This window comes from Eupeodes corollae, chromosome 3 (assembly GCF_945859685.1).
Source record: "Eupeodes corollae chromosome 3, idEupCoro1.1, whole genome shotgun sequence".
Lineage (NCBI taxonomy): Eukaryota > Metazoa > Arthropoda > Insecta > Diptera > Syrphidae > Eupeodes > Eupeodes corollae.
Window position 1 is genome coordinate 100,451,927 of NC_079149.1, and position 21,036 is coordinate 100,472,962.

General features: G+C 31.7%; 2 protein-coding genes across 2 annotated transcripts in view; both read left to right on the forward strand.

Moving 5' to 3' along the window:
- The window catches only part of LOC129952452 (meiotic nuclear division protein 1 homolog), a 312,005-nt gene that overhangs the window by 267,876 nt on the left and 23,093 nt on the right, over window positions 1–21,036 (forward strand). Inside the window, exon 3 of the mRNA XM_056065035.1 lies at window positions 1,186–1,239. The gene's annotated coding sequence lies outside the window, so the exon portion shown is untranslated. The remainder of the gene's footprint in view (window positions 1–1,185; window positions 1,240–21,036) is intronic.
- Window positions 11,883–12,935, forward strand: LOC129952450 (serine/threonine-protein kinase Nek5-like). Its single transcript, XM_056065033.1, has one exon. It carries the CDS (start codon window positions 12,018–12,020, stop codon window positions 12,858–12,860), a length of 843 nt encoding a protein of 280 aa, XP_055921008.1. The 5' UTR covers window positions 11,883–12,017; the 3' UTR covers window positions 12,861–12,935.

Here is a 21,036-nt window from a genome sequence, read left to right on the forward strand (position 1 = left end):
CGATATCTCTAAGCTCTAAATAACTCCATATTTAGAAACCAAGTTAAGTTTTTTGAATTCAAGAGTCAGTTCTCGCGACCCACTTAAACTTAACTAAAAGTTAACAACAATATTTTTAATATAATAAAATAAGTTTGATTTACCGAATTATTTACTCCGGCACGAGTACGATAACTTTGTCAACAAGATATAATAACGGTTTTTGGTAGAGGGGCTTAATACAAGCATTTTTTACAATGGGAGGGGGTGTCAATTTTTTCAAAAATTAAAAGACATAAAATCATCTAGTTTTCAGTTTTTGATGAAAAACAAATAAGAGCAAATAAGGTATAATACTTAATTTAATGTACATATTTTTTTAAATTTCCCCTACCGCCTAAACAGGGGGAGATAGACCCCCCCTCCTTTAGTAAAAAATGCTTGCTTTAAACTGTTCTATACAAATCTGTCATCAAACTTTGTCGCCAAAGTTATCGTACTCTCCCCTTCAAAAAACAAGATTGGATTTTAAATTTTATTAAAAGTCAAAAACAACATTTTTAAAAAAGACAAAATCTTTAATTATTGTCATGTCAAAAATTAAGTTTTACCAACTTTTAGTAGTATCTTTTTATGTCCCTTCTTTTGAACTTCTATCCCATCGATTTTTCTACAAATCATAACAGATACTACAAATCGTAACAGATACCAAATAATTTTAAGTTTCCAAAATATTAGAGGAAAAACTTCTTTTTTTGTTCAATTTTAATAAAAATTGAAGTCACTACTTTTATTGCTTCGAGAGATATTTTTGGTCAGCCAAATTGTTTACTTTTCGTTTAATGATATTATAGCAAAAAAAAAACTACCGAACGAAGATAAATATGCTAGTTTGGTGGAGCTCCAATAGGTTCGACGAGTTAAGCTGATCAACTGATTCATGTGGTATCACAACGGACCATACTTTGGTCTAAGTGTGTTGGACTTCCCAACCAACAGCCACTTTAACCTTACCTAACCTAACCTATGCTAGTTCTTGAAATATACGAGTATAGGTCGAAAAAAAGGTACATTTGATGTAAATTTTAAAGACCTTGAAATGTCGAAAATTTTAAAAATATTTCCACATTATCTGCAACTTGTATTATTTCGTTTCCTTATTCTTTTTTGTTAATTAAGTCTAAATTTATCTTTTTTCACTTTCAGACGAATTATGATCGAAATTGAATTGATTCCACTGAAGACACCTGTGAGTAAATAGTAAGTAGACATATTATTATAGTAACTAAAAGCTTCTGGAGTAAAATTACCCTAATTGGTATAGATAAGCAATTCTTGAACTTAAGCTTTTGTTTTTTATTTTTTGTATTTGCAATGAGTTTAAAAGGCTTGCAACTATGTCAAGATGTCGAACATTTAAGTTCTATTCAAGAAGAAACGATATTAAAAACAATGATAAAGATTAAGTTTTTCGTAGTTAACTTAATTTCGATTCTACTCACTGCTTACATTTTTAATAACCCCGCTATTTTTCGTCTGTTATCTTTTTAACAGTTTGTAAGTAATAAAACGCCATTACTAACAAGTTTTGTATATGAAAAACTAATTAGGACTTAGAAAACAACATTTTTAATAAAAAAAAACACAAGCACAACAAAATTTTATAAGAAATAAACTCATGTGGTAAACATTAAGTTTAAGAAACTCTCAGAACTTTCTCAAGTTTTTGCAAAAACATTAAATAATGTTTTATTTGTTTTTAATAAAATAAGTTCTTAAATAAGTATAGCTTTTAATCTTAATCCCTAAAAATATCTAAAGATGTACGGTTAAGTGGTTTAATGATTTGGAAAGTTATATATATACATTTTGAAATTTTTCAGCAGCTGAGTGTACCTTGTTAAAAGTTCTTTGGATTATATTTTTAAATATGTAGAAAAGATAAGTCCAATGTTTTAAGTTTTCGATTAACTTTCCCATCGAAGTCATTTCATCATTAGATAGAACTTAATAGTTAAGAGGCCACAAGTTGGCAAGGCAAGCAATTTTGATAATTTTAATATCGGAAGTTATTGCAATCGATGTGATTTTCATCGAATTGAATGTTTAAACATTCCCCGACGCTTCTAGAATGCAGATTCGTGTGGATCAACCCATCGTGTGTTCGCTAATTGGATTTTGGAGTAGTTCGAAGTTGATCAAAATGTTGGTCAAAAAATAATTTTTGATGAAAAGTCAAGTAATTAAGCATAGTTGCCGAATTTTAGCCGACACCAATCAATGCGATATTCAATGCATCCAAATAAAGTTACTGTTTGGTGTGGATTTTGGGCTAGAGGCGTCATCAGTACTCTTCCAAAATGATATTAGTCCGGCCATCACCGTCAACGGTAGGTATCACCAATGATCACCTACTTCTTGTTCCTTGAATTCAATGAACGCCGAGGAAACGCGAGGTGAACTGGCCACCATGATCTTGTGATTCGTCCCCTTTACACTTCTCCTTGTTTTTTTTTTAAGTTGCAGCAATGGGAAAAATCCGCAAACCACACACCGTGGCTTTCGACCCGCCTTTAGTTGTAAACTCTATGTAAGTTGCCGAACATGCACTGTATTTTGTAATTGATTTCAGAATTTTGGAACGCATCCCGGTAAAATTGAGATTTGAGGTACCAGTGAGACCAAATATAAAATTTAAATTGAGAGTAAGTGCCTCGTTTTATTATCATAATGATCCAAAACAGATCATTATGAGCCTTACCCTTCGATGATTTTGTTCAAAGATGATTGTTATGTTCTTTTTTTAGGGAAAATGATATCTTTGTATTTTGACAAAATTATGTTTGGTTTGTCAAACATTTTCATTTATCGATTACATACAAAATAAATCCTAAACTTTAAGTTATATTTTTAGAAAACAAAAATGGTAATGTAAGACCACTGTTTTAATTAATGTAGCCAGAAGTGATATCAAATAAAATGTCACCTAGTTTGTAATGAAAATAAAACTTATTTTTAAATCACAAAAATAGATCCCCAAATAAATTGTTTTTTGTTCTCAAAGTTCTAAAAAGTTAAAATATGAGCACCAAAAGGAAATTCATTCAATCATATGAAAAAATTGCTTTTGCTGATTTATTTATTTTAAAACTATAAGAAAAAATTATGGTTTGTGTATTTTCTTCAACAAAAGTCACAATGACGTTTGAACTCTCAAACGCCTGACCGAAATGTTGGTCTAAAGTGTACGATATAAGGCGGTCGCAACGTCTAAGGTATCATTTTAGATTGTTATAGCTTTAGATTTGATAATAGCTAAACCACAAAGTTCGGTCGGTCTGGCTTTTGACAGACTTCTAACCGACTTTACGATATTTAACGAAAGCTTGTGTCATAAAACGTGAAATAAAAGTTGCAAAACCTAATGTAGCATCAAACTTCGGGCGTTGAGAAGAAAGTTTACTTAAGTTTACTCAGACTTTTTTTTTATTTGTTGCTCATATAAAGGATGTCCCAAAATTAACGCAAGATTTGAATTTGCCGCCATTAGTGCAGTGAAGTGTTGGCAACCCTGAAAAAAAAGCAATTTGACAGCTAACAGTATAGGATTATTAAAAATGGAGCGTTACACGATAGAACAACGTGTCTTCATTATTAAAGAATATTTCAAAAATAGTGAAAGCTTGGCGGCTGCAGTTCGAAAACTTCATACAAAATATGGTCGGAATAGTGTTTTAACTTCGTCAACTGTGAAGAGAAAACAAGCCGTTCAAATGTGAATGTCGAAGCAGTGCGTGAGAGTGTTGCTGACAATCCAGGAACCTCAATTCGACGTCGTGGACAAGAATTGCAAATTTCAAGAACCTCTCTACAGCGTATACTCACCAAAGATCTGTGTCTTCATGCTTACAAAATTCAATTAACACAACAATTGAAGCCTAATGACCATGGACAGAGAAGAGAGTTTGTTGAATGGATTATTGAACATCAACAAATGGACCCTGATTTTTCGAGCAAAATCATCCTTAGCGATGAAGCATTTGGGGTTCGGAGAACCCACATGTGATTGTCGAAAAACAAATGCATCCACAACGCGTGACTGTATGGTGTGGATTTTGGGCTGGAGGCATAATTGGGCCATATTTTTTTGAAAATGATGCTGGTCAAGCAGTGATTGTTACAGGTGCTCGATATCGCGACATGATTACACAGTTCTTTCTGCCAAAATTGGATGATATTGATGTGTCCAATATGTGGTTTCAACAAGACGGTGCCACATGTCATTAGCCCGTGAAACAATTTAATTACTGCATGAGACATTTCCAGGTCGTGTATTCTTTCGTTTCGGTGATCAAAATTGGCCTCCTAGATCGTGTGATTTAACACCATTAGACTTCATTTTATGGGGTTATTTGAAATCACAAGTCTATGTCAACAAGCCCACAACCACCCGTGCATTAAAGGAGGAGATTCAACGCTGCATCAACGAAATTCAGCTACATTTATGCAGAATGGTCATGGAAAATTTCAACAAAAGAGTGCGCATGTGCATGCAAAGCCGTGGAGGCCATTTGTCCGATGTGTTATTCCATACATAACCCTATCCTATGTACTTTACGAGTCAATAAAAATATAACTATCAAAAGACTAAAAACTTCTATTTAATTCAAATCTTGAGTTATTTTGAGACACCATTTATATCTTTTATTTTTTGTATAAATTTAACTTCAGAAGGGAAGACACTACTGCAACACACAGATTCTGAAGTAAAACAAACAAAAGTTACAATGACAGTACAGTTGTCAGCTGTCAAAGAGCACAAAAATGGAAAATAGATCTATTCTAGCGTTTAGGTCGAGCTTACGATATTTACGATCTAAGGCAGGCACAGCTTGAGATAACATTTCAGATTGTCTCATAAGAGTCCATTGTTTGTACTTAAAATATCAAAGCCCAATAATGGTTTGGCTATAACCCTATAATTTAATTACATTTCCCTAAACAATTTCCCTTCGATCAAAGATATACATATGTTGTTTAGTAGTATATATGTATTATAGGAGCACAGGGTATGCATTCAGTTTTAATTTTTCAAAAGTCATTATTATAAAAGATTCAAAAACTTTCCAAAGAAATATAAACCAAGTTTATTTTTACCAAGAGTAATGCTTTGTTTTGAAAAAAGGTCAAAGAAAGTTGTCTGTGGCCTTGAGTTAAGTTTCGATTATCGTTTTAAATCAAACCAACTTTACTTTGTTCATGTTGTCATTGTTCTGGAATCTCTTTCGATGTCAAAACGCATTAAGAAAACTTAGTTTCCGAAACTTTAACATACTTTTTCTCTACCAGCTTTTTCTATTTCTAAGAATGAAGAAATCGACATAATTCCTTGAATTGACCCTGATCCAAATACGACTTAGACGTACAATACAAAAATTTCGATTAACATTGAACCATGATAAATACTGAGAAATGTAGCCTACAAAAATATTGAAATATCAGGCTTTTGTCATAAACTATAATATTGTAATTTACATACATACACTCCCATTGGGATCACATGTAAAAGAAACTTTATTTTTGTATATTATTTTGAGTATAAAGGCTGAAGGCTAAAGGCTTTCTTTGAAAGTACAACAACACGAACAAAAAAAATCCACATAATTTCCATACACACAAAAAACCCATTGAATAAGAAATATCCTTTTTGTAATGCGGTGACCTAAATTAATGGAAATCGTATCGTTTTCGTTCTGCTTAATTCATTTTCTCCTTATACTCCTTTTATTATTGTTATTTTTGTTTAGTTTTCCTTTGAACTTTTTCTTTCTTATTCTTTATTTCTTTATCCATAATGGTAATCAATTAATATCCTGTCGAAGGAGTTCATTCTTAACTATTACTCACAATATCCTTTTATTTTCAGTATATGAGTTTCTTTTTTGTTGTAGTTGTTCGCAAAGTAACTCTACTTTAACTCTACACACACACACACACACAATTGATGTACATATGTATAGAATTTCTCATCGATTTCTATGTATATGTATAAGTTTTAAAAGATATAAATTCCAAGTAATTTTCAAGTTTCTTTGTAAAATAGGAGAATCCTTTTTAAAGGAGGTTTTCTTCCTTCCTTCCGTTTACTTTTTTTTCTCTATAGGTATGTGTATTTCGTAAGACGTTTTGGTTAAGCTGCATTGGGTCAGGAGGACTCACAGGACGGATGACAAAGTCCTTCTATCCGCAAAACGCAAACAGGATAGAACGTTGAAAGTACTTTATTGCATTCTTCTGCGTTTTCTATCACTTTACTTTATACCTACTCGTACATATATACGATATGAAGGTACCCACTATTTTTATAAATGTATAAAGATTAAGTTGAGGGATTTAAATGTACATTTTTACGAAAGGATACAGATACAGATAGTGTCCTTTTTGCAATTTAATCCTCTACATTGTGTCTTATGCCAAACCAAGTCAAGCCAAGCATTTGACTTTCTTTTGTTTTTGTAACGTTTTTCTTCTATGGAAATGGAAAACGAATTATTTCTCCTGTCGAAGTGTTAAAGGTTTTATTTAATCTTAGATAGTTTGACTTGAACAAAAAAAAACAAGAAGAAAACAAGATTTTTAAAGAAGAAGAACAAAAATAAAGTAAAAGATTAATTAACTATTTTAGTCGATTTGTTCACTAAACATTTAACTTGGATTATTTTCGATTAAAAGTTGCATTTTAAGCAAAAGAAGGTTTCTTAAAACAGACGTTAGATTTAGATTTGTCGCCATTGAAAAGTGTTTGTCAATCCTATAGACGTTTGTTCATATTAGACGCTTTTGGAGCGATAGACGATGGAGTGTCATTATTTCATCACTCTCTTACTTGATGTTTATAGAGAGAGATATGATATGGAGACAAACGGTGGATACAAATAAGGAGCCAAAATGAATCGCCCGAAAACTGTACAAATTAAACCTTAAACTAATTAATTAAGATTAATAAAAATATAGCATTCCATAAATAAAAGGTTTTATTATTATGTTTGTTGTTGCCAAGGGCGGATCCAGACTTTTAATAAGGGGCTTAGCTTTTTTCTAAAACAACATATTTTTTTGTTGCCATTTCTATTAATGCGAAAGACGTTACAAAAATTCAAAAACCCAAAAAAGAAAAAGATTCGGATATTATGAATTTTCTGGCTTTTTTGACTCAATTTTCGGTAATCTATTATTTATTACTATCGCTATCAGTCTGCTTACTCGTATATTGGAGCTATGCTAGAAAATATTTTGATCTTAAAGGAGTCAACAAAATTTAAAAATTGTAGATATTGGTTTTTGAATTTGAGGAAATATGTGCACTGAAGTAAATAATTTCTCTGAATATAAAATAAAAACAAATTAAGGTAAAAAAATAAGTTGAGAAGAAACTTTTGTGCGGCAGTCACAAATTACACGTTTTAGAATCTCTTTTCAATTCAGTTCTCAAGAGATTCAAATCTTTTATGTTAATAGATATGAAACGTTCATTACGTTTTTTTTTATGTCAATAGATATGAGAAGTTCATTAGTTTAACAAAAGAGGCATTTTGCTGTTTTTGGGATATTTATATTCTTGATATTCTTGTTTAAATCTCAGTTCTAGAACATCTCAAGCAAATTCACTATAAAAAATTGATTTCCTTTATTTTGTACTATCTTAAAACCTCTATTTAACAGAAAATCAATTTTCAAAGAAAATATAATGCACGAACGCTAGAACTTGCTAATTTCTTTAAAAAAGTCTGTTGAAAATTATTTTCTACATTTTAAGATTTAAAAATGTGTTTGCAAAATGAGTTTTCACCAAAAATTTAAATACCACTTTATATCTCAAAAACTTAGATTGACTTAATTTTATTTGAAAAACCATTAAAGCAGTTCTTACAGTTTTTGAATTGTGTCTTTAAAATATTTTTGGCATGCAGTTATTTAGTGCTTATAAATATAAATTTTACATTTAAATTTCGTTAAAAAATGTTCACCCTTATCTGAGATATTAAGTTTTGTAAAAATAATTGTTATTTTTCTAAACATAAAAAAATAATGACATTGAAAATCGACAAAAGCTTAAACTGAAAGAAAGATTATTTAAATCGGTTGATTAGCGCTTAAGAAAACTTGAAAACAAAATAACGGTTTTATGAGAGGCACCCTTCTGGAGCATTACCGAAATATATTTTCCTTGTAGAAAGAAGCCGAATTAAGAAACAAAAAATTAGAGAAATTTAAAAAAAAAATCTATCGGTTCATTTTGAAAAAAGTCCAATTTTCATTTTAAACCAAAACATTTTATACGGACTTCTGTTATTTTTCGTATTAAACAAATTAAAAATAAACGCTTTAAGCTAATCGGCTAGGAAACTTTAATTCAATTAACTCAGACATACAGACACGGAGGAAAACGGGGGACTCACTTTTTTTGACTTTTCCACCATTGTAAAGTCATGTTTGATAAAATTGTTCTCTTATTCAAGATTTTTTCTTAAAAACCTGAATATTTGCTTTTTTTTCATGAAAATAATTTAAATCATTAGTATAGTTAAAAAAAAAAAAAAAATTCCGACAGAAAACCACTTTTTACAACTTAACTTAACTTTTACAACTTAAGCCCCCCCTAGATCGTCCGTTGATCAAAATTTTGCAATAGGGCTGAATTTCTGATTCATATTAGGTTCTTGTACAAGTCTTTATGGTTAAAACTTTGTACTTTTGGCAACAAAGTTTTAGGAAGTAAATACACATTTTGTTTTCATATAAAAAAAATTAATAATTCAAAATATATGACATCCATTAACTCCAAACGATTAGTTTTGAATTGAAGGAAATTCCCAAAAATATATAAAAAAAAGTATCTCCCAGGGGGGTCATGACCCTTGTCCTATTTCCAGCATGACAATGTACTTAGCAGTTCTTGATGGCACCTGAAATATTCTCTTCACAAAATATATAAAGAGTTTTTGAACGGATTCGAATTTCTTACCTCCCCAAGCTTGGGCACCGTACAGGTATATCGTCCCCGATACTGACCAAAAAATCTTATATTTAATGCTGAGCGATATGTTGATATTAATAAAGCATATCTTAACTTTTTGACCATTATGACCATAATTATTCCCCATGATCATCCTATTAAGCCAAGATATTTAAACACCTTGACTAATACAACAATTTCTTCATTCAAGAGCCTTTTTTCATTGAAAGTTTGTCTTCCACATCCTCTTTTGAAAAACATAATTTTAGATTAGATCAATGAAAAACCATTTTATACGAATCGTTTAGATGCATAATGTTCGATGAAACATGAAAAATCGGCTAACATTGAACATTTGAACACCTACAATTTTATATTAAATTTCTTAATTCACTGGCACTTATAAAAAGTGTTTTCTTTTACGAAAGCTTTAATCATAAAAAATGATTTCATGACAATCTTTTGCAAAATTTGTTAAAAGTGTAAAAACACAGAATTGTGTCGAAAATACATTCCAATTCAAATCAGTAGATCAATCCATAAACCACCAGCATAAAAATCGCACGAAACACACGTCACACGTTGAAGATAAATTTCCGCCTCCAATTTAAAATAGCCCACATCACTGAAGATTTTTTTGACTTTGAAGAATTTCAATAACCCAATCAGTGAATGTACAATATTATTAGTTATACACCGGCTTAAAGGTCTTAATAGATTAGACAAGACTTCATGTATGCTTGTTTTAGTCAAATAATGACAGCTTTGACGTTTCTGTAGTTTTTCTGTCACTAGATTCTTCTCCAATTTTTATTTTGTAAACAAATTCTTACTAAATTATTTCTTATGATATGATAAGAAAAAAAAACTCAAAATCATTCAGCTAGTAGTAATTAACCTATCCCGCTTCTATTGATTCTGAACTTTCAGCTGTCAAATGACAAACAACCAACAATTTAAATAAAAAACCATTATTAATTCATAACACTTTTCGTCAGCATATTACTTTAAAGATTTGATCGAAATTTTGTTTGATAAAAATCAATTTTCTTGGGAGCTGTTGAACAAAATGCAAATGAATATTGTTTCCAAAAGAACCTAGTAGTAATTTGCAAACAAATTAACTTGTCCCCCTTTGATCCCGCCAAAATTTAGTTGATCCTGTCCAAATTGAGAGGAGTTTTTAGGGAGTATTCAACACGTATAGAATATCAAATTTTCCTGGACACCATTGGTTCAATTGTCATTCGTAAATTTCACCATGAAATTCATAAATTTCAAAATTTTGGTTACGTTCAATTTTTACGAAATTGATATTGGCTTCAAAGCTAGGAAAGAAGGATTACAACAAAATTCAATTACAATTCCCTTTAATTGAAATATCTAAACCCTTTATTAAGAACGACGCGACGGTTTAAGAACGACTTTAAGTCGAAGTTTAAAGTGTTGTCGCAATCAAATTGCAAAACTTTTAATTTGTTAATAGTTAATACCACCGTAATTTTTGTTTAATTTGTAAGAAACTATAAACTTTTGAAATTTCAAACAATTTAATTGCAGTTTTATAAATTTGTGTTCATTTTAATAATTTTTCTATGAACGTGTAAGCTCCAATTTTAACTTGGAAAATATATCAATAGTATAGTAGCATTTTACATGAATAATGAAAACAATATCCACAGTACGAAAACCAACGATAATAGTTATAGTAGATTCTTACTACGGATGGGTTTTTGACATTTAGACGAGTCTCGAATGGATCTTATGTGATTTTGTCCTCAAATGTTGGTACGATTGATATTGTATTTGTATTTCAATGGCTGTGTTCGTTGAGTAGTTGTGCATTTGGAATCATGTGTTTTCCATTGGGGAACAACTGATTTGTTACTGTTGATATTATTTAGTTTTAAAAATGAAAATGGACTAACTGGGCTTATTTTGCAAGAGAAAACATACAAAAGATAATTAAATTTTGCTATGTTTCCACCAAAGGTTTATCTCAGTTTAGATAAAATAAATTCTTTTGGTGTTTCTAACGCAGTAGAATATATAAAAATGATTAAGTTTGATAGCACTTTCTAAAATGCAAATGATGTTTCGATGTTTCTATTGAAGTGGAAGTGAGATATTTTGATTTGTGTTAAATAATGAAGAACTGAATAGTTCAGCCCCATATAATATGCTACCTACTCCAAGTGCAATTTTGTATTTGATTAAAATAAAGCTTTATCTTTGAACACAAAAAAGCAAATAAACAGACCATAATGCACTATCTGTAAACCCAACTCCTCCAAATAGATTTTTCTTCACAAAGATTGACTCGGCTCCGACTCCCAACCGGAATCAAATCAAGCTTATTTAAACTCGGATCAGGAATATAAAGAATTGAGGCGAGCTTCAAGCTCGTTTCAACACCACAATATGTTGATGTAGTAGTCTGCGAACAACCCCCTTCTTGAAGTTTTTATTTTATGTCAAAACTGGATAATTTCCTCTTGAAAATTGTCCATTTTATTTGTTTTAGTTCGTCTTTTTTGCTAAGTTAATTTTAACTTTTGATTTTCAAAAAACTTTCTTCTATTTGTGTGCTTTTTTTATACATATTCTGACAGATCTTCTTTCAGTTATACCAATTTTTAAATACAAAAATGTGGCTACTGCCGATGGGTTTTCTTTGGAATTTTCTACTATACAATTTATAGAATGCCAAAAAAACACAGGTGATATAAAAGTTGCGCTACTAAAAGTGATGAAAAGTTTGAATAAACTTTTACTTGTATAGCTTATATTTAATCAAGGTGGCAACCATAAATCTTTGAGAGATGTCTTGATCATTTCTCTTGTTCTTTTTGTTTTTATTTCTTTATCGTCTTTCTTGTCGAAAAGAACGGTTAACATTTATGTTCTGGAATAATAAAAGAATAATCCATTGACACATATCAATTTTCGTCATTGTCCTTAGTTTTGTGTTGTTTCTGTGTTAAATGTGTTAATTATACAATATTTAAAAAAAAAAATCAAAATGAATCTCGAAAACTCAGGTTTCCATGTGCTAAAACTCCTTGGCGAGGGTACATTTGGCAAAGTTTTCTTAGCCGAAACTGCAAACCATCGTCACCCGGTTTGTGTGAAACAAATTGTAATGCAAAACCCCTCGACCGAACTGAAAATGATCCGTGAAGAAGTCTACATCATCTCTCAGCTCAAACATCCTCGCATAATAAAATTCCTGCAATCGTTTGTCCAAGGAGAAGTCGTCAACATCATAATGGAATACGCCTCAGGGGGGACAATGCGAACAATCATCGAAAATAACCTCAAAAAGCCGCTCACCCAAAGCGAACTTCTCGCCTACTTCTGTGATATGCTGAGTGGCTTGGAATACCTTCACATTCGTCACGTTATCCATCGCGACTTGAAGCCCGAGAATATTTTGATCGATAAGAATAATCGTATTAAAATTGCTGACTTTGGGATTGCCCTGATTCATTCGAGTCATGCCAAGAAGATGGATGCCCTTGGAACACCATACTACCTGGCTCCAGAGATATTGAGGGGTTATACGTGTGACTTTAAGGCGGACATTTGGTCGCTGGGGTGTATTTTGTATGAAATGTGCACGGGGTGTGGTCCGTTCAGCTTTGCCGAGACTATGAGTGAATTGAGGGCAATGGTGTTGCATAGCTCTTCGGCATTTTATCACTGCAAGAAGATGGAGCTGTACTACGGGAAGATGTGGTCGGGGCTTTGCGAGAGAATGCTGACCTATGACCGAACGCAAAGGATACCATTGCCTGAGATTGTTAAGTTTAATCCAACGATTACATTGTATTTTTATAATTTGTATTTTGACTACTCATACTGACTCTTGTTTATTTTTGTTTGTTTCTATTTTAATGTTTAACGTTGTAAAAGTCTTTGATTAAAAATGTGATTGTTTTATTTGTTATTAAAAAATATATAAAAGAAAGCTAGTTTTTTATTTTAATTAAACGTTAATAACCGTTATTTTATGGTTTATTATATCTCAACAAACCCTTTTTTATAGGATAACCATAAAATCAGGACTATTTCTGCGTCGGTTACTTTTTCCACCGTTGATGTCAGTTATAACGACAATTTAGAAATTATAGTTAACCTAAAAAGTGTTCTACTAGAGAAGCGATGTACCTTCACATACATTTACTTTTTTCTAAGGTACTTGACTCTTTTATGGTATTATTGTTAGTCTTTGTTTTCACTAAAGAAAGGATTAGAGACCTACGCCAACTTCTTATGTAAAGTCGTTATAGTTAATGATAATGCAGAAGAAATCAGTGATTTATGTAAGGACTTTGCGAATTGTTAAAACAATTATAAACCTGAAAATTATAAGAAACCTTTTGAAATATTTTTAGTTATTTGTAAAACTATTTATTCTATTTTAGCAACAAAAAATATCAAAATTATAGCAACTAAATTATTGAGCTATAAAAATGATATTTCTGAGATACAAACCTTCGTAATTGTTATAACAGATGGTGCTAGTTTTTAGTTTCTAAGATACAACCCCTTTTACGGTATAAGAAACTTAACGAACGTATCTAAAATGAAAACTCAACAGATGGCCTTACAAAAATTATTCATTCTTAAAATAACACTCAAGAATTGTACTCAAATTCTTACAGAAAAAGGTAATTTCTGTTGAAAAATAAATTTCGGAATACATTTTTTTACAAGCTCTTAAAATTGAATATTCTGAAAGTCCTAACTTCAAATGTACGACATGTGGAACTCTTGAGGTAACAGTTTTCAAAGCTACCAGAACAAGCTTTTTAACCCAACAGAATGTTATTGGGAGCAATTGCAAATAAAGATTTTTCTGTTAAAACTGGGGAAGGAAAAGCATGGTGAATTTTCTTTAATGCAAATCTTCGTCTGTTGGTTTGACTTATAAGTTTGTCTACATGTACTCGTATCAATTTTTACTGTTGGACTGTTGGATTTTAATATAAAAATTACCGAATATCGAAAACAATATTTTCTGTGAAATAAAATAAGTTTAAAGACAATATTTTTAATTTTTGAAAAGATGCTTGAGTCGAAAATCAATTTTTACCAACTTTTGTTTAATTATTTTTAGGTTTTTAATTTTTTGTAAAAAAAAAACTGTCAATTTGATCTTTTTCAAAATTTTACTGAATCTTACTAATAATATTTTTTGAAAATTAAAAGTAGTTTAAAGCCAATATCTCAAATTTTTGAAAAGATATTTGAGTCGAAAATAAATTTTTACCAACTTTTATACATTTTTTTGCTAAGGTTTTTATTTTTTGTCAAAAAATTGTCAATTCGATTTTTCTCAAAATGTTTGGAAACAATATTTTTTATAAGTAAAAATTAGTTAAAAGCCATAATCTCAAATGTTTTAAAAGATATTTGAGGCGAAATTTAATTTTTACCATTTTTGAGTAATGTTTTTCTCGGATTTTTATTTTTATAAAAAAAACCGTCAATTCGATTTTTCTCAAAATTTTACCAGAAAATTTAAATTTTAACAGAAAAAACGTTATTTTTCATTTTTTATTCATTTTTTATTCGTAAAATTTTCTAAGTGAGACATTTTATTTATAAAAAACCGTTAACTAGATTTTTTTCCAAAAACTACGTTATCACGTTACAATATATAATACAAAATTTAATTCAAGTTTCTAGCGTCGTTGTTTCGTGAGATATTTAGGGTAAGCCAAAATGTTCACCTTTTTTTAAACTGGTATAGTGGTATGGTAAAAAAAGAAAACAACCACGCAATTTTCTTGGGAACCATTTCCTCATCTTTCTGCCTTATTATCAGTATAACAAAATTTATTTGAAGTCGATATCTCTTCTGGTTCTTGAGCTATGGACAACGAAAAAAACGTCGCGAACGCGCTTTGTTCATAAAAAAAGCAGTGCTCTCCAAATAAAACAAAAGGGCCTTCAATATCAACGTTATAATATATTTCATTAAACTTCTAATAACAAACTAAAATATTTTATTCATAATAACAGAAAATAAGTATTACCGAATTTTTACCGTTAGCTTTGTCACAGTAAAAACCGCTTTTTAAATACATTGCTGTTCATAAAAATAGCCAAAATAGCAGTGCATGACAAAGTACTAGATCTATTACGTAAGAAAAACTGTAATAAGTTATATAAAAGTATACAAATAATTTTAGCTTAAAATTAGTACTTTGTTGCATAACCATTGTTTTTTATGATGCCTCGCATCTACGTGGCATCGAGTCCACTAAATCCTGACACTTCTTGTCACGCACTGCTTCCCACAATTCTTTCGAATTCTAGGGTTTAGCTTTATGAAATGCGTTCTTAACATCCCCCCACAAATTTGCGATGGGGTTAAGGTCAGGAGATTGAGCTGCCCACTCCATAACGGATAACTTCTTCTGCGCAAACCATGATTTTGCCTTTTTTGATGTATGCTTTGGGTCATAGCTTTGTTGGTATACCCAAACCAACGGCATTTCCTCTTCAGCATAGGGTAACATAACATCCTCAAGAATTTTTACATACTCGGTTGCATCCCTTATACCCTTCATGGGATAAATAGGCCCGACCCCGTAATATGAAAAGCAAGCCCATAACATAACTTTTCCTACACCATGCTTCACTGTTTTTATAGTGTACCGTGGATCGTAAGCTGCATTTTAGGGTCTTCTCACATATTCCCGACGACCATTGGACCCAAAAAGGACGACTTTGCTTTCATCGCTCCACAGAACATCCTCAATTTCTCTTTTTCCTAATCTCTATGCTCTCAACTTATTAAAAAGTTTTAGCTGAATGCATATAGCCAGGCAGACGGGATACCAAAACATTCTTTTAACGACTTTTCTGCCATCTTAATAGCATATTTGAATGAAATCTCGAGTTTGAAATTTTTAACGAAGCTATACTTGCCTACCTGCGTATTTGTCGCAAGTAAAACATTACATATCTGTTTTGATATGAGCTTTGCTCAGGAATTAAATCGAGAGTAATAGGCCCAATAATGGTTTTTCATGGCTTTTATTGAATATTAATGTAATACCCGTAGCGTGATGGTTAGTGCGTTGGACTTTCATTCATCTATGCCATCTAAAGTCTTTTCACGGGTATTGCCTCTTGCGAGGAATTGACAAATTCCATTCCTGACAACAGTACTCGCACACAGGAATGGTTGAGAGTTGTAAGTCACTAGGCCCTAGTTCTTTAAGGACTGTTTCGCCACCTAATTTATTTATTTATTTATTAATGTAAAGCAGTCTTTTGACAACAGCTTCCAAAAGGAAGAAGCTGATGGATAAAAAAAACGTCAAATATCTTCTCACGTTTTCCAGAGCTTTGATGTTAAATAATTGATTATTGATAGTGGTTTTGATACGGAGTTAGGATCAGAGGATCGTCCCAAGGTAGGCCTTGAATGACGTTCTCAAATCTTGGAATATGTACGTCGCCTTGTAAGGGGATTTTAGAGGAGATGGAGGTAGGTATTCGAAAGGTTTCGGGTCAAAAGTGCTACAGGGTGAGGTGAGGGGGTTATGAAATTTTTTACATGGACGTTTTATAAAGCCGAGTATTGTTTAAATGTGTATGAATTAGGTCATTCATTTTTTAGTTTTGAAAGTTAAAAAAGGAGCTGGTATTCGACCACCACTGATAATAATTTCCCATCCGTGTCCTTCTATTGATTTTTCTAATACTTTATAGAATATTAATAATAATATTTTGTAGGAGATTAAACAAATTTGCAGTCAATATTTTTCTTTGGTCTCATTATACTTGAGTCGAAAACTATTTATTATTACTTTCTAAGATTTTCCTGTGTTGTAAAAAAAAAAGTTGTAAGTTGAACTTAAGGATGATTTTTTAAGCTATTATCTTTTTGGCAACAATGGTTTAAATAGCTGACGAGCGTTTTGTGTTATGTTTCACTGTCAATAATCTACAGTTTGGTATATAGTTTAACCATGAATAGTCTTACAAACGGACAACGATTGCAAATTATTGAATTTTATTATCAAAACTCGTGCTCTGTTAAGAAAGTTTATCGCGCGCTTTTTCTATTCCAATTGTGTTTGGCTCAATGTGTACGTAAATAAGCAGAATTGTCGATTTTGGAGTGAATATCAGTCAGAAGCATTGTAATGCATCCAGAAAAAGTCAAGTCACAGTTTCCTGCTATTTATGGACTGGTGGCATCAGAGGACCGTACTTCTTCAAAGATAATGCGAATGTAACGTACCTGTGAATGGTGAGCGCTACCGTGAGATGATATCCAACTTTTGTTTTGCCCAAAATGCAAAGCTTGACTTCCATGACATGTGGTTTCAACAAGACGGTGCCACATGCCACAGAGCACGCGCAACATTGCACTATTGAGAGGCGAGTTCGGTGAACATTTTTGTGCACGTTCCGGACCGGTCAATTGGCCGCCTAGATCGTGTAATTTAACGCCTCTGAACTATCTTTTGGGGGGCTATGTAAAACTCATGTCTATACAGATGCATTGGAAGACATCATTGAAGTATTTATTCCTGTAATACCGTGCGAAATGTTGGAAAGAGTATGCCCACATTAAACTAAGCGGATGGACCATTTGAGGCGAGGTCAAGGTTTGCATGAAATAAACATCAAACGTTAAATTATATGGACCGAACTATCGATTCAAATAAAGATTTCATGCATTTTTCTGAATTGTATGTGTTTTTTTTAACTTTCCTATATAGTTTTTCAAAAGTATCCCTTTATAACAAAATTTACTAGTTCTTGAGATATGGACGAAGAAAAAATCTTTTCGAACTAGAATATCTTGGAAAACATTAAATATATTGCCCTTAAACTAATTTCAACTTATAAAAATGTTGTTTTCAACATTCAGCAACATTTTTATAAAAATCCAACTTTCATTTTTTTTTTATAAAAATTGAAATCTACACAAAATTGGACAACATTGATAATAATTTATGGTCGATTCTCGAATCTTATAATTAAATAAAGATATTGACTTTACAATTATTTAATTTTATGCTAAATTTTGTTGTTATCGTAAGATAATGGTCTTAGAAAAATCTAATATATATTTTTTTTATATAAGAAATAATAACTTTCAAAAACCATACTAAAATTTATAAAAATTGATTTTCAACTAAAATCTCGGAAGTAAAAAACAGATATTTTAATCTGTTTTAATTTGTTGCTAACTTTAAGTAAATTTCTTAGAAAAATTCAAATGACAACTTTTAAAAAGTCACCCTATATGTGGCAAGTTTTGCATTCGATATTTTAATCAAACATGCCATAACGATGCTAAAGAAGTCGGAAAAGTGGGCTCGCCATTCTGTCCGTCTGTCTTCCTGTCTGACCTCGCATTAACTCCTACAGACCAAACTATTACGTCGATTGAGTTCAAACTTGGTTTTAAGCAGATTCGCGTTAGCCGTTTTTTGTTAAAGGACTAAAAACAGCAGTCTCATTTTTTTTTTGAAAAATAAAAAACATTTATCGTTTTTTATAGGAAAAAAAAATGCTGATTGAATTTTTTCTTAGAACATTATCTTAAGTTAACAACAAAATTTTGCAACCAACTAAATTTTTTGAAATCAACATCTTCGTTTATTCTCGATATATTCCAATCGAACTTCGGTTTTTATTAATTTTTTCTAAAAAGTTTAAAAAGGTTTAAAAACAGTGTTTCTTATAGGATTACTTAAGTTTGTAAGCAATATCTTTAATTGTTGAGATATCCGAGTCCATAAACTATTCTTACCAACTTTTAGTAGTTTTTTTTGTAAAAAAAAAGTGTGAAAAACGTTCTTCTTCATTGCACAACATTTGTTGCTCGTAAAATGTTGGAGGTGACAGTTTTTGATTTATAAAAAAACCATTGTGATTCAATATTATACTTATAAGGTATAGGTATCACGTCACATTTTACAATATTAAAAAGTGAAAAGTGGTAACATTGGGATTCAATACAAACTTGAAATGATCCTGCATTACAACATTGTCCAAATGGACCAAGAAATGAAGATCTAGATCACATAAGAACCCACTATCTTCTTCTTCTTAGGGTGGTGCTACAGTCCTGTGTGAACTAGGGCCTCACCCAACAAACTTCTCCATCTAGCTCGGTCCCTAGCTAGATGCCTCCAGTTTCGCGCTCCAAGTTGGGTGAGGTCACCTTCCACTTGTGCGCGCCACCTGGTCCGCGGTCTTCCTCTACTGCGCTGTCCTGTGGGTGTGGTTTCGAAGACTTTCCGGGCCGGAGCATTGGTTTCCATGCGCTCTACGTGATCCAGCCATCTTAGTCGTTGGACTTTTACCCTTCTGGCTAAGTCTATGCCGCTGTACAGCCCGTACAGCTCGTCCTCCAATCCCCTTCGATGCATACGGGACCGTAGATCACACGAAGAACTTTTCTCTCGAAGCGACCCAAGGTGCTTTCATCCGCTTTTGTCATAGTCATGCTTCTGCACCGTATAGCAGGACGGGCATGATAAGGGTCTTATATAGCAACACTTTGGTCCCTCGAGAGAGGACTTTCTTAGTCCAAAGAAACAGCGGTTAGCAAGTGCCGTCGGGGTGACTTCCTGGCCACGTAAATGCTTTCATAGTTGCGAAGAACCCACTATAGGTCTCGAATTATCTCAACGTAAGGAATATGTTGTATGGAGAAAATATTGACAGTGTGGTTAGATCTAAACATACTTTGGGGAGAAGTAAATAATTATTAACTTTATTTTTTTAACATTATAAAGTACAAAAGTTTTAATATAATCGATTTACGAGCATAGCTTAAAAGCCGTGTGCCATGTACATATATCTAAAATTATAACATTAAAATTTACATTTATAAATTTTAAGCACAGCAAGAAAATGGAAAATGAAAAAGTGTAGAATATTTTAACATTAAATATAACAATGACATATTTTAACAAAATAGAGTTTAAGATGTTATTTTAATCAGATCTAATTAAAACTAATAGAAACTAATATAACTATATTGCAAAAGTTAATTTTTTTAAAAAAAGGAAAAAATTTAAACTAGTGTATTTAAATTTAAAACATTGATGAATTAATCGATTAAAGAGTAATGGTAGACTAAGGGATTCAATATTAACTGAAAGATGGGCTTATAGTTAAGCTAAAACAAAATAATGGATTGATTCTAAAAGAGATTAACATAAGTATTTCCGTAAGCGGTAGCTTCAGTAACAAACAGGATAAGAACTTTCCAACCACACTCACCATTTAGTATTGATTAACGTCGAATTTCTTGGAGTACCTATTGGACGTCTCGCTAGGAAGTGATAAATGTTTTCGATTTGATTAAGGTTGCAAAAATTACAATTATGATCTATATGACCCTATGAGGTCTGTAATTAAGCTCTAGCATTTCAGTTCGGATCTTAAATATTAAACTCAACTCGTTAACTGTAAATTCTTTTCGAAAATACTTAGATTCCGCCAAATAGAGATTCAGTTTGCTGTAAATCGTTCTTGACATGTACTCTTAAGCACGGTTCAGAGAATTTTAAAATATTTTTGCGTCAATTGCTGAGATGCAGTCATAAAATTCATCCTTCCATGAACCAAAGTCATTCAAGGCTAAATTCAATAGCAGCAAATTCTTGCCAATCTTCGAACGGCGTGTAACAACGCTGAAGTGCAGTCATGAGTACTTTTATTTGAAGATTATTATCACATCTCTTTAAAACTTTGACAACATAGTCCGCATTTGCCTTAAAGTTTTTTAAGAAAATTATAGGAAGTCCAGATTCGACATATATTGCATAGTTGGGTATGTTTAAAGTGACCTTAAATACACGTTTGAAGAAATATCTATGGATAACTTCAAAGTCTTCACATACTTCGCAACCATACACTTCATTAGGATAACAGATTGAACTTTTAATTGTTGCAACAAATACTTTGAATTTTACCATCAGTTCGATACATTTGTTATTAAAAAAAACTTGACCAAATGCAGGTAATGGCTTATTTCACAACTGATGTTT

Bases quoted from the DNA above. Each gene is read 5' to 3' on its own strand.
- LOC129952450 (XM_056065033.1), top strand. From the start codon at position 12,018: ATGAATCTCGAAAACTCAGGTTTCCATGTGCTAAAACTCCTTGGCGAG.